At 40.3% G+C, this 14312-nt stretch overlaps 1 protein-coding gene across 1 annotated transcript; it reads left to right on the forward strand.

Annotated features, from left to right (window-relative positions):
* The first annotated feature begins 513 nt into the window (after nucleotides 1-513).
* On the forward strand, nucleotides 514-8339 carry LOC114663009 (zinc finger protein 345-like). Its single transcript, XM_028816773.2, has 2 exons — nucleotides 514-1394; nucleotides 6475-8339. The coding sequence occupies exons 1-2, from the start codon at nucleotides 791-793 to the stop codon at nucleotides 7842-7844; spliced, it is 1974 nt and encodes a 657-aa protein (XP_028672606.2). The 5' UTR covers nucleotides 514-790; the 3' UTR covers nucleotides 7845-8339.
* Nucleotides 8340-14312: the final 5973 nt, after the last annotated feature.

Below are 14312 nucleotides of genomic sequence, written 5' to 3' on the forward strand. Positions count from 1 at the left end.
CCTGCCCGGGGTTTGTTTTCTGCCTTGCACCCTGTGTTGGCTGGGATTGGCTCCAGCAGACCCCCGTGACCCTGTAGTTAGGATATAGCGGGTTGGATAATGGATGGATGGATGGATTTTTGAGTGCATCACGTACGCCACTGGAGTTGACACTAGAAGGGCAGCTGGTGGCCTTGGACCCGGGCGCCACTAACATCTGTTCACGAGATGCACCATGTGACCGCTCGGCGTCCCGTCCAGGTTGGTTTCTGCCGGTTTCATGAGTGCAGCTCAGAAAGTCTCCACTGTGAAACACTCATATCTGGACTAAGCATGTCCAGAAATGGTTAGATGGGGCTGGATGACAACTCTAAATAGGAACATCGATCGGATGGTAAACTCGAACCCATGTAGATCTCTTGCTGAAAGGCTAACCACAAGTGCAGGACCTCGCCCATTCCCAAAACAGGCGCTTGAGTGGTAGGCACTTTTTTTAATGCAGAGTGTTATTTTGCAAAATTGTTTGATAGACGACTCCTCATTTTCGCAGTAGAGTGCGGATAAGTGAACTTCCCCCGCTTCAGAGAGCTCGGGGGCCTTTGATCTTAGCGCTTGGCATCGCCCATTTTGAGGATTAAATGTTAAAGGGGGAAGTGGCATGTTAAAAAGCGGCATCGTCAGTTCACCTGCGACATTTTACTGTAGCGCCCCTCCGTGTGACTTTGAAGGAAGAAGAGGGTTTATAGCGACCACCAGCTCTTAGACGGTTCAGTAAGCAGCCGTGCAGCTCCGTGAGCCGGCCTGCAGAGCCATGGCTGAGAACAAAGCGGACCCGGGAGTCTCTGCCTGCGATCTGAAACATCAACTCGCCGCCAGGATCGAAGAAACGGTCATATCAGCTACGCAAGCTGTCATGAATGAAATGAACCGGCAGCTCCGTACTATAAAAACAGAAGAAGATGAAAAAGAGGTTTTGCACGGTGGATGCGATTTTGAGTGTCGCGTGTCCTTCGTGATCGAGGAGGCGGTGAAGTCGGCGGCGGAGATCATCGTGCGCGAATTTGCTGCCTTGGTGGGGAGTCTCTTCGAGGAGCTGCCCTTCAGGTTACGCGAATACGAAAAGGAAATCAAAAGGATGAGGCGACAGTTAGAATCCTGTCGGTGTGAATCACGGCCAGTGCAGAGGCACGGGGGAACCTCCGCGGACCGCATGCCCTTCTTGACTGCGAATACGGCCACCGAGGGTGGGCTCGCTGCCCCTGCCCGACCATGGAAGGCAGACTCCGGCGAATGCGTTGCTAATGAAAACCGCTGCGGACATCAGAGTCCGGAAGAGGAGCAGAGTTATTTGGTAGTCGCGCTGCGTTACTTGCAGACACTGAGGAGTCTGTGTGATGAAGGCAGATGCACTGCACGTAAGTATATATTTATTACTTTCTCGTAAACGAAGTACAGTGAAAGTATTGTAATCGTCCAAAAATTGAATTTCGAGAATATAATGAAGCTTGTCAAGAGCCCAAAAATACAATTTTTGCAATTATGTCTGTGTGTGTGTGTATGTAAACGTGATAACTTGAGTACGTTTTCACTTAGTTCAACCAAATTTTGCATACAACTATTACGTACAAAACTTAGATTTTTTTATCAACTTTTGGGCTATTTCTGCTAGCCGGAACTGGTACTTTACCCTTTTTCATGCAGCTACAGATTTCGATTTATTCAACTACTTTTATAATAATTGTTCAATATACAATATTATTGATTTGCTCTGTTGTTTATGGTTCTTTGATCTACATAATATAAAAATAAAATCAGTGTCTTGCGGTTTAATCCTCAAATATCCATCCTCATATCTGAGTATAGGCCTACTAGAAAGTCTAGGGGAGACCACTCCCGATTTTTTTTTTCTTTGCTACTGGCACCCCTTGGAATTCAGGACTCCTTCATCATTTACGGAGAACGCGCAGCTGTGTAACGCATGCTCAGTGCACAGCATCTGGGTGCTGCCGATTTAATATGAACGCGCCTGTGCTTAAGCCGCTCACAGCGCAGTCTTTAAGTCACTTCGTCATGCGTGTCCATTCACCTCTGCAGTTTTAGACTTCTTGGACAAAAACTGACTGCACCCTTGAATAACGTACCATAAAAACGTGACCACCATGGAAGAGCGATTTATTCTAAAGTATTTTGATTTAACGCATTTCACCGAGTGCTAGCACAGTGTGCTGCTATGTTAAAATGCACGTTCCATGATGGAAAAACATAAAATAAACGTGGTGATGCGAATTATTAGTATTTTTAACTAATTCGAAAACTGTAATCTTTTTTCACTTCAGTGCTTCACGAATGATGCATTTCATCACTAAGTTCCAAATCCTCATTGCGTTATATTGCAGGCAAATAAACTTAGCGAAATCTCTTATGAGTGTGTGATATATCTTTAAGTTCAAAAGTTATCTTTATAATGAAAACAGGTTTTATTTAACATATCCATTCTGAGGGCCTATAGGGACAATGTACACATACTCATAACACCCATCCATCCATTTTTTTAACCTGCTTTCCATGTCATTTCCACAAGTCATTAGGTGAAAAACAGGGACAATACTTAGATAAGTTTCCCGTCTATTGCAAGGTGAATACACACTTACATCAGAGGACAATTTAAACATCTAACCCGAACGTCTAATTGGACTCTGGGGGGGTGGGGACCTGGAGCACCTGGAGAAAAGACATGGAGAGAGCATGCAAACTACACAGGGGGCACTTGAGACTTGACCCCCAGTCTGCAACCACCATGCCACAGCAGTCCAGGGCACTTACAACAAACTGACAAATACTTCAAAAATGACAAGTATTTTGGAAGCAATTAGTGCTTGATTGCTGGGTAATGCAACCTTGCTACATTTTCCTGTTGGGATCTTTAATGTAGTGTCCTATCTATCTATCTATCTATCTATCTATCTATCTATCTATCTATCTATCTATCTATCTATCTATCTATCTATCTATCTATCTATCTATCATATGGTGCCTTTCATTTCTATCTATCTTACAGTGCCTTTTTATTTCTCCATTTACCTACATTATCCTGGCTACTATACTACAATTAATCACTATATTACAGTGTCCTTTTGTCTGTCCATCTATCTATGTTATCCTGACTATCATGCAAAAGTTAATATTTTTCTGTCTTATGCTGCCTTTTTATCTGTCCATCTATTTGTGCTATCCTGCCAACTACACTAAAAGTGATATCTATCTCTCTTTCTGTCTCTGTCTCTCTCTATCCTTCCTACAATGCTAAAATTAATATCTATTTTATAATGCCTTTATATCTATCCATCTATCTGTTATCCTGCCTACTATACTAAAATTAATATCTATCTGTTTTGTAATGCTTTTTTATCTATCCATCTATCTATGTTACCCTGCCTACTATACTAAAATTTATATCTTATCTATTTTATAATGCCTTTTTATCTATCAATCTATCTGTTATCCTGCCTACTATACTAAAATTAATATCTATCTATTTTATAATGCCTTTTTATCTATCAATCTATCTGTTATCCTGCCTACTATACTAAAATTAATATCTATCTATTTTATAATGCCTTTTTATCTATCCATCTACTTATTTTATCCTAGCTACTACATTAAAATATCTATCTATGTATCTATGTCCAAAACATACCACCATGGTTTTATTAATTATTGTGTATGTTTTATTGTGGAAGGGTTTTTGTGTAACCCTACCATAAAACAGAGATACTTTTATTCACACGTCCGTCTTTTTTTGTTATGTATGTATTCCATTCCAACTCTTGCTCTCTTCTCCTTGCACTCACCTGACCAAGAAGGAGTCACAGCCTGGCAGTGGCAATGCCCTTGGATGACAGATCTATACATTTTATACCCAGGACTGACTGCTACTGTGCTTCACTTCTTCTACTAGAGGACAATTTCTCTTTTCTATATAATCCCAGATGGCAAGATAGAGAAAAAAGGCAAGCAGGAGGAGGAGGCAGCAGAGTTTAATTCAGTCATTATAGTCCTTAACATTCTTAAATATTCAGAATTTGTCAAAAAGCGAAAGCAAATAAAGAGGTACAGTAAATGGGTGTGGAAAAAATCAGTGATACAACCTGACTATGCTAGTTGACTCATCTAATGTGTGTGTCATTCAGTCTCTTAGAGTTACATTGCTGCATCTCATGGCATGGGTCTTCTTGGTGACTTGTTCTCTTCCTGGTTTTCTCCTTTTTCAATTCATACTTTCAAAGTCAGAGAGGCGAGATTGTGTTGGTGTGGACATGTGCAGAGGAGAGATGCTGGGTATATTGGGAGAAGGGTGCTAAGGATAGAGCTGCCAGGCAAGAGGAACAGAGGAATGCCTAAGGAAGGTTTATGGATGTGGTGCCCAATGTCATTTTGATAGACCAGTCTTAGAGGGCTGAAGTGGCTGAAAGCTTTTGTTTCAATCCAGTTGCTTAAGTAGAGACCATTCTGTACCAATATCAGATCTTATTTAATTTTATGTCTTCTTAGTGTTTAACGCTGCAATGTCAGGTCATTCTTATATCATATGTTTTTTTCCCTTTCCAAGGATACTATCCAAATAATTTGAAGCCTAAAATGGAAGAGTAATTCTCTGTCCTTTACTTTATCTCTTCAGTTTTCTTCCAAATATTTTATTAAACCAGATAGTCTGTGATGAACACACACAGGGAGACACGGAAACAAATTAGATGTTGATTGCTAATAAGGAGGAAGTGAATGCAGCCATTTCCGACTGAAGCAATCAAATAAGGGTGGGGAACGTTAATAAGCGAGACTACTAAAATGAAGCATCAAAATGTCACTTGAGCAATAAGTGCTTCATCAGCAATAATTGACGTCTCTTAACTGGGTTGGAACAGAAACCTGCCGCCGCTGTGAACCTCCAGGACCGACACTGCTCACCCCAGTGTACATGTTCACAAGGTCTTCAGGCATGAAGATCACCAATGGGTTCAAGATCTTCACTTTTATACATGTTAAAAGAGCAGTTCATTTAAATTTCTGACCATTTTACCTTGCTAAACTCAAGGTAAACATTTTTACTAGTTTAGCCTTCTGTCTGTTGTCTCTACTAACATTTCCTTTTTTGTGAGTTAGACTTGCTATTTGTACAGTGTTGTGTCTGCGAACTGGCAGGTAAACCTTCAAGCAAAAACTGAGAGATTCCTGTAAAAAAAAAAAAAAAAAAAAAAAAAAAAAAAAAAGTTATAAAGTGAAACCAAACCGAAGCTCAATATGAGAGCCAATAATTGTGGTCGAGAGAACAACAGGGTCACAACCGAAAGTACACACGAGAAAAGAGCACAAAGAAATTTGCTATCCACAGATTAGATACGTATTTGTACTCAAAGGTGTTCTTTTATCCCGTCATGTGGATTATGCATGGGTCACGACCTCAGAGGCCACATCCCTAAAAGCACTGGAAGTGGACTTAGTGACGGAGATACAAACTTGGCTGCTTTAGAGGACCTAAAATCATATCAAATCATAACATACAGAGATTAAAAATTAATGTGCAACATGAAAGAAAAGAACATGCAGTTATAATAACATAAAAAAATGGTCATTAGTCCATCTTAACACCTTTAAGCACAAGAGTAAGATCATTTTACCCTTCAACAGGGGTGGCGAACTCCATGCCTCGAGTGCCACAGTGGCTGCAGGTTTTCATTCTTACCATCTTCTTACTTAGTGACCAGTTTTTGCTGCTGATTACGTCTTTTAATTAACGTGACTCAGGCCCCATAGTTGTTTCTTTTTCTTTAGTTAGCAGCCAAACAATAATAAGACACAAAACAAGCCACCACATGACCAGCTCACCTGTGCCCATCACACAATATCTGAAATTAAAGAGAGGTGATGGTCTTGGTAAGGTGGATCTCTCAGGTCACCAAAACATTTTGACGGTGCTCTTAGAAAGAACAGAAAAACAACAGTTTTGGAAATGTGTGCTGTGGCAGAATGAGAGCAGCAACAAGCCATGGAATTAAATAACGCGCTTAATTAACAGCAAGAATCGGCTTCTCATTAAGAAAGTGATTGGAGTGAAATTGGTTGGAGTTTGATGCCCCAGTTTAGCTGGTCATCTGTTAGCTCGTTTCACATCTCATTTCTGCTTTGCTGTCATTTAATGAAGAAAGGAATCAATTCAGAGGACTGAACTCTTCTAACAGGGCAATTAAAGTGATGGGGAAAAAGTTAATTAGCAGTGAGAACTTGTTACTGATTAGGGAAAGGGTTAGAATGAAAACCTGTAGCCACTGCGGCCCTCCAGGCCTGGAGTTCGCCACCCCTGCCCTACAGTAAATTTAATTTAGTTATGGAATTATAATGAGTTTAGAGTTAGCTTGCTGGACTGTTACTTCATGCTAAGGCTCAGCTTCATATAAGTAATGATCTTTCAATAAAGAATAATCTTCTTTCTCTACACAGATAATCTCTCCAATGAGAACCCAAAATACGACACAGGGATGGAAATTGTGAAGATGGAAGAATGTGCGAGCATCCAAGAAACTCTACTCACAGACTCTTACCATGATGAATGTGACTCTTCTAAAAAGACCACCTATCAAAATCAAATGACAAATGGTGGTGTTAACCTACATGACGAAATGGAGAAAAGCAATGCACTTGGCTGGGACAAGTTTACTGGGCAGGTAACTGTTAAAAATGAGGTGGATGTAGACCAGGATGGACCTTTCCAGGCAAAAGAAGAGATCTTCAATTTCAGCATGGCTCAAATTTCTCAAGAGTGCCTCCCTGGTGATGTGTGCATAAAGAAAGAACCGGTGGAAACACGGGAGACCACCTACATGGAAAACTGCCAAGCAAGTCTTGGTCATGAAATATTTTTCACACAGAATAAGCACTTGGAAAGCAACACTGATAATGACAAACCAGAGCGTGAGAAGACCCTTAGTGACAATGCAGGTTTGAAAACTCATTCCACACAAAAATTACTTAGCTGCACAGAATGTGGAAAGACGTTTAGCCGTCTAAATAAGCTTCTGACCCATCAGAGGGTTCACACCGGGGAGAAGCCATTCAAGTGCATTCAATGTGGAAAAAGATTTCATGATATTCGAATATTAAAAGCACACCACAAAGTTCACACAGGGGAGAAGCCCTACACCTGTCCTGAATGTGGAGAACGATTCTCGGAAAGTGCAAACTTTAAAAGACACCAAAGGCTTCACACTGGTGAGAAACCATACCACTGCCCAGAGTGCGGGAAAAGCTTTAACACATCTACAGACTTAAAAGACCACCAAAGAATTCACACTGGGGAGAGACCTTACAGCTGTACAGAATGTGGGAAGTGTTTCCCTAAAAGTGGGGCTTTAAATCGACACAAGAGAGTTCACACGGGAGAGAAACCCTACGGCTGTACTGACTGTGGCAAGAGCTTTGCCGAAAGCGGGGCGCTGAAAAAACACAGAAGAATTCACACCAAAGAAAAGCCGTACAGCTGTACTGAATGTGGGAAACGCTTTAGTGTATCTGCCGAATTGAAACCACATCTGAGAACTCACACCGGAGAAAAGCCGTACGAGTGTACAGAATGCGGGAAGTGCTTTAGTGTGTCTTCCAACTTGAAGTCACACTTGAGAATCCACACTGGGGAGAAGCCATACAGCTGTGCAGAATGCGGAAAGAGCTTTAGTGCGTCGACCACATTAAAAACGCACAACCGAATTCACACTGGGGAAAGACCGTACAGCTGTACCGAATGCGGCAAAAGCTTTGCTGAAAGTGGAGCCTTAAAAAGACACAGCAGAACTCACATTGGAAAGAAGTTATAGACATTTGCTACATTTAACTGGGGGGCTTCAGTTCTCCGTATCACCTAATGCTGAATAACAAATTCATGTAAACACATTAAAAGTGATGGGTAATTTATTGCAATAGAATCGCAAATGTTTCATAGTAGATAAGGCAGGTGTAGGGCAAGCTGAATTGATGAGTGCTGTGTAGACTCAGAAGGACCTGTCATAATATATTGTTCATGGACTCCTATCTTTATTTTCTCTACTGTTTTCTTCTTTGTAAACACTACCCTGTATAGCCTGAAATATTCTCTTGTATGGAATTTGCATCAGTTTCTACTGGGGAAGGTTCAACTCCAAATTTCCAAGATGGTTTAAGTTGCATTTACTCTGACAAACCACTTGACTCTACAAACTGCTGTTTTCACTGTGGGTGTAAAGGATTCAAATTTACAATGAAATACCAAATGTCAAGCAAGTTCACAATGTTACTCTTCATGTGCTTAAATGATTTAATTGTTTAGAATGATACCAATTTTGTGTCTTGTTTCTCCATTCTGGGCTTGATTAAATGGTGCAGCTAATATTCTCTTTTGTATCTTTTTAAAATAGAAATATAAAGTATTTGAATGCATTAAGTAATTTTATTGTAGGATTTGGTCATTGGGCAACTGACAAACAAGAAGACACCATTGGGTCCAGGAGTACTGGGAGAGCGCAGGGTTGGAAAGAAAAACAGGAACATCTAGCAAGATTAATATTTCATAGATTGTCTTTACTTAGCTGTCCTTATACTTCAAATTTTTAATGCTGTCCATTCATTAGACTTCTGAATGTTGGTAGCCCTAGCTGAAAATCCAAAGCAGGAATTTGCTGGCCAGGCCAGCTAGCCTGGGGGAATACAGGTGGTCTTTAACAGACACAACTGAACTGGGCTAGAATGAGGGCAGTGATTCAGGAGGTGTGCCAGGAGTTGCAGTGTTTAGGAGAGAAGGCAGTGGAGTTTTTTAAGCAGATTGTTTAATGGAATCTTGGAAAGTGAGAGGATGCCTGAGGAGTGGAGAAGAAGTGAACTGGTGCAGATATTTATGAATAAGGGGGATGTGCAGGACTGTAGTAACTACAGGGGGATAAAATTGATGAGCCAGAGCATGAAATTATGGGAAAGAGTAGTGGAAGCTAGGTTAAGAAGTGAGGTGATGATTAGTGAGCAGCAGTATGGTTTCATGCCAAGGAAGAGCACCACAGATGCAATTTTTGCTCTGAGGGTGTTGATGGAGAAGTAGAGAGAAGGCCAGAAGCAGTTGCATTGCGTCTCTGTGGACCTGGAGAAAGCATATGACAGGGTGCCTCGAGAGGAGCTGTGGTATTGTATGAAGAAGTCGGGAGTGGCAGAGAAGTGTGTAAGAGTTGTACAGGATATGTATGAGGGAAGTGTGATTGTGGTGAGGTCTGCGGTAGGAGTGACGGATGAATTCAAGGTGGAGGTGGGATTACATCAGGGATCGGCTCTGAGCCCTTTATTTTTTGCAATGGTGATGGACAGGTGGACAGATGAGATTAGACAGGAGTCCCCGTGGACTATGATGTTTGCTGATGATATTGTGATCTGTAGCGAGAGTATGGAGCAGGTTGAGGAGACCCTGGAGAGGTGGAGATATGCTCTAGAGAGGAGAGGAATGAAGGTTAGTAGGAACAAGACAGAATACATGTGTGTAAATGAGAGGGAGGTCAGTGGAATGGTGAGGATGCAGGGAGTAGAGTTGGTGAAGGTGGATGAGTTTAAATACTTGGGATCAACAGTACAGAGTAATGGGGATTGTGAAAGAGAGGTAAAAAAGAGAGTGCAGGCAGGGTGGAATGAGTGGAGAAGAGTGTCAGGAGTGATTTGTGACAGACGGGTATCAGCAAGAGTGAAAGGGAAGGTCTACAGGATGGCAGTGAGACCAGCTATGTTATATGGGCTGGAGACGGTGGCACTGACCAGAAAACAGGAGACAGAGCTGGAGGTGGCAGAGTTAAAGATGCTAAGATTTGCACTGGGTGTGACGAGGAAGGATAGGATTAGAAATGAGGACATTAAAGGGTCAGCTCAAGTTGGACAGTTGGGAGACAAAGTCACAGAGGCGAGATTGCGTTGGTTTGGACATGTGCAGAAGAGAGATGCTGAGTATATCAGGAGAAGAATGCTAAGGATAGAGCTGCCAGGGAAGAGGAAAAGAGGAAGGCCTAAGAGAAGGTTTATGGATGTGGTGAGAGAGGACATGCAGGTGATGGGTGTAACAGAACAAGATGCAGAGGACAGAAAGATATGGAAGAAGATGATCTTCCTAATGGGTGCAGCTGAAAGAAGAAGAAGAAGTATAGGCCATGCCTTCACTCTCTCTCGCTTTCATTGGCTGGACATGTTAAGCCAAATGTCAGGTAAAATTAAATCACAAATTTAAGAAATACTTAATATTTACTTAATTACTTAATAAGCACACATAAAGACACAGATGTGTGTACAAAGTGTGAAAGTGATTGATATAAATTAGTCTGTTCACTAATTAACTGTTGAACTATGGAGGGGAAGGTAAATGTAACTTGTCTAGAGGACAAAAACTAAACAAGGTTCTTTTATAATTGAAGATTTTTTAACAGTTAAGGCAGGGAAAAGAAAAAAAAGCAACAAATAAAACAAAAAGAATTTGCCTAAAAAGGCAATCCACAGCAAACAAATCCAGTCAATAATGAAAGAACAGAATGCAACACAACAGAATAAAATCTCAAATAAAAAACAGAAAAGGCAAGCAATATTTACAAAACTGATGCAAATATGACTACACTCAATGACACTCTGCAGCCCCTTAGTCCTCCGCCAGAATGCATAGGCCAAATTCAGGTCCTTGGCAGTGGCTATGACACCATTATGGACCTTCACTCCATATAATATATGGTTTTTCTATATTTTTTTAACAACACCTTTGGGCTTTTTCATGCTGATGGGCGTGAATTCATTTTGTCACATTACCCACTTTTACTCAGTCTGATCACGAGGTGGTCTAAGTTACTACGCACCTTTGTTCTCTTTCTCCGACTCCAAGAGGAACCCAGCTGGTGCACTTAGTCCTGCTCTTGGTCCGCTGTAAGTCCACAAGTCTGGACAACACTGCAACAGCAATAAACCCCATCGTTAGTGCTGTCACCATAAATATGTCTTAAGACCAGACCAGCACGGGGTCATCTTGAGCTCATAGTACACTGCAACTGACCCATAGTGATTGAAACAATAAAAGCAAAACTTCAGCCAGGGGTAAAACCTTGGCTATAACATAACAGACATTCAAAATGAAAACAGAAGCAAGGGTGAATAAAAAATATTTTTTTTAGATTAACAGTCTGCAAAAATTAAAAACGATGTGACAGGGAAGTCAGCATAGATCTGAACCTGACATCATTAATACACCTGACTGCTACATATTAAAACAGCATACAAATGATCCACCATTTAAAAAGTGGCATCTATAATGGAGGCATTTAGAGATTTTGTTTTGCGAGTGTCTTAGAAACACATTAAGGTGATTTAGGCATGTAGAGTCAAAGGCAGAGCTGCACTGATGTGAAGGTGAAGGCCAGAAGAGGACCTGGCAGGAGAGAAGATCAGATTATGTGAAAAGAATGGAAGTATGTGCTTCACTCCATAGGATGTCCAGGACTGCACATCATGGAAGAAGAAAAGTTTGGGAGGGATAAGGCAACTGGCACCCCAATAGGCAGGCATTGCGGTGTAGTGGTTAAGACTTGGAACTTCAAACCATAAGGTTTAGGTTCAAATTCCACTCCTGAAATACTGACACCATGAGCAAATCACTTTATCTGCCTATGCCTCAACTGGAAAAAGGAAATGTGATCAATTGTTTCTCAAATATGTTGTGAATGGTCTTGGATAAAGATGTCAGAGTTTCCACTCATATAATTAGTCCTGTTTTTTATATATAATTTTCATTTCTCATTACCATTTGTGTTGTCTTTATTTTACAGTGCTCGATTTTCATTTTTGTGATGCTTTGGCAGTGACGGCTCTCCTGTGACCTGCAGGTGTGCAGTCTGACACTCCCAGTGACTCAGTCCAACCAGTCTGTGACTCGTCCCAACAGAATCTAACTGGTTTTATTTTGTCTTAAGTCATTGGGGTGTGGTTTGTGTTGCATGACAATGGACAACCAATGAGTGCTCACCCAGATGTACAACACAGTTACAAGGAAAAAGGAAAGCTTGTGGTTTGGACCTCCAAAACAGAAGTGAGACTCTCCTGTCTAATGTGTCATCGTTTTATGTATCACAACATATCTATCTATCTATCTATCTATTGAATCCTGCCTACTATACTAAAATTCATATCTATCTATCTATCTATCTATCTATCTATCTATCTATCTATCTATCTATCTATCTATCTATCTATCTATCTATCTATCTATCTATCTATCTATCTATCTATCTATCTATCTATCTATCTATCTATCTATCTATCTATCTATCGAATCCTGCCTACTACACTAAAATTCATATCTATCTATCTATCTATCTATCTATCTATCTATCTATCTATCTATCTATCTATCTATCTATCTATCTATCTATCTATCTATCTATCTATCTATCTATCTATCTAATCCTGCCTACTTCACTAAAATTCATATCTATCTATCTATCAAATCCTGCCTACTACACTGAAATTCATATCTATCTATCTATCTATCTATCTATCTATCTATCTATCTATCTATCTATCTATCTATCTATCTATCTATCTATCTATCTATCTATCTATCTATCTATCTATCTATCTATCTATCTATCTATCTATCTATCTATCTATCTATCTAATGTACTCATTAAATCTGTTTTTATCATTCCATAGTGCCTGAATTGGCAGCTTTAAACCGGAAGGCAAGCAAACTGACCTGTGTAAGTCTATCTATCTATCTTCCCTACTATACTAAAATGTAAATCAATCAACCTATCTATCCTGCATACTATACTAACATGTAAGTCTATCTATCTATCTATCTGTCTGTCTGTCTGTCTGTCTGTCTGTCTGTCTGTCTATCTATCTATCTATCTATCTATCTATCTATCTATCTATCTATCCAATGTACTCATTAAATCTGTTTTTATCATTCCATAGTGCCTGAATTGGCAGCTTTAAACACTTTATAAGCACATGGACCAGAGACATAAGAGGAAGGCAAGCAAACTGACCTGTGTTAGTGTTGGTGACAAATACTTTGAAATTTCCTTTTACTGAAAGTCATTGGAAGAAGAAAGCTACAGCATTTCCCTTGGGATATTGTTAAAGGTGGAAATGTTGAAACTGAATTTTAATGATGCTCAGAAAAGAGGAAGGAGTAACTCCAAACTCCCCCATAGCAGAGGGGCTCAGGGTGACCTCTTGAGTTACTATCCCCCATCCTGATCTCCACCATCAGATGCTAATACCATAGATACCCGTTCAATGGTGTGCTCCTATCTATTTAATTTACTCTGTCCAAAAACTTCCTTTATTGTACTTCAGGCGATCATAAATGAGAGTGAGAGATGACTTTCAGATCATTTCAAGGAAAATGTTTGAATTGTTAGGATCAAAGACCCCTCTGAGCCCACTGCGGAACATTTTGCATCGTTTAATCATAGCCTCTCTGATCTGTCTATTTGTGTCCTTTCACGAGGTTTCAAAGGCACCTTTCAAAGAAAAGCAGAAGAGGCTCGGCTCATTCTCAGACTAGATCACACATTCCTCCGACTTCTAATCTTAGCCTTCATTTTCTCCAATGGCCGCCTTTCAAGTCCTTTCATCTTGCCTCGGCTTTGTTTTTCCCTCCCCTGCCTGTTTAATCTCACCTTCTTACAGCAGCTCACACATGCCTGATGAGGGTGAAAGAGCTAAAACATGGCCTTTCTGGTCTTCTCTTTTATGATTTCAGAACTGAATTAACTTGCACCAATTTATTTTTACCTTTTCTGGCTGCATATCTATAAAGATCTATGCAGCACTATATGCTGCTTAAAGACTGTGTGGAGGACAGATGAAAGAAAAGCTGATGTGACTTTAAAATAAATACAAATGGAGGTGTAATATGTTGGAAGCCTATATATTTGGAGCAAAATTGCTCTGGTAGGCTTTCTGTAAATGTGCCATTTATTCATATGCTGTATATAAGGAACGTACTGATATTGCGTCTCCAAGGAATTTATATGTTTTAGATACCTCTGAACGGCTCTTGAAGTGATTAGAACATTAGAAAAATCTAGACAAGAACAGGCCATTCAGCCAAATAAAGCTCCCCAGTCCTCTCCAATTTTTTCTTCCAAAAAAACATTGTTGAGTTTTGAAAGTCCCTAAAGTCTTACTGTCTACCACAGTACCTGGTAGCTTATTCCAAGTTTCTATCGTTCTTTGTGTAAAGAAAATCTTCCTAATGTTTGTGTGAAATTTACCCTTAACAAGTTTCCAACTGT

This window comes from Erpetoichthys calabaricus, chromosome 12 (genome assembly GCF_900747795.2).
Source record: "Erpetoichthys calabaricus chromosome 12, fErpCal1.3, whole genome shotgun sequence".
NCBI classification, from domain to species: Eukaryota; Metazoa; Chordata; class Cladistia; order Polypteriformes; family Polypteridae; genus Erpetoichthys; species Erpetoichthys calabaricus.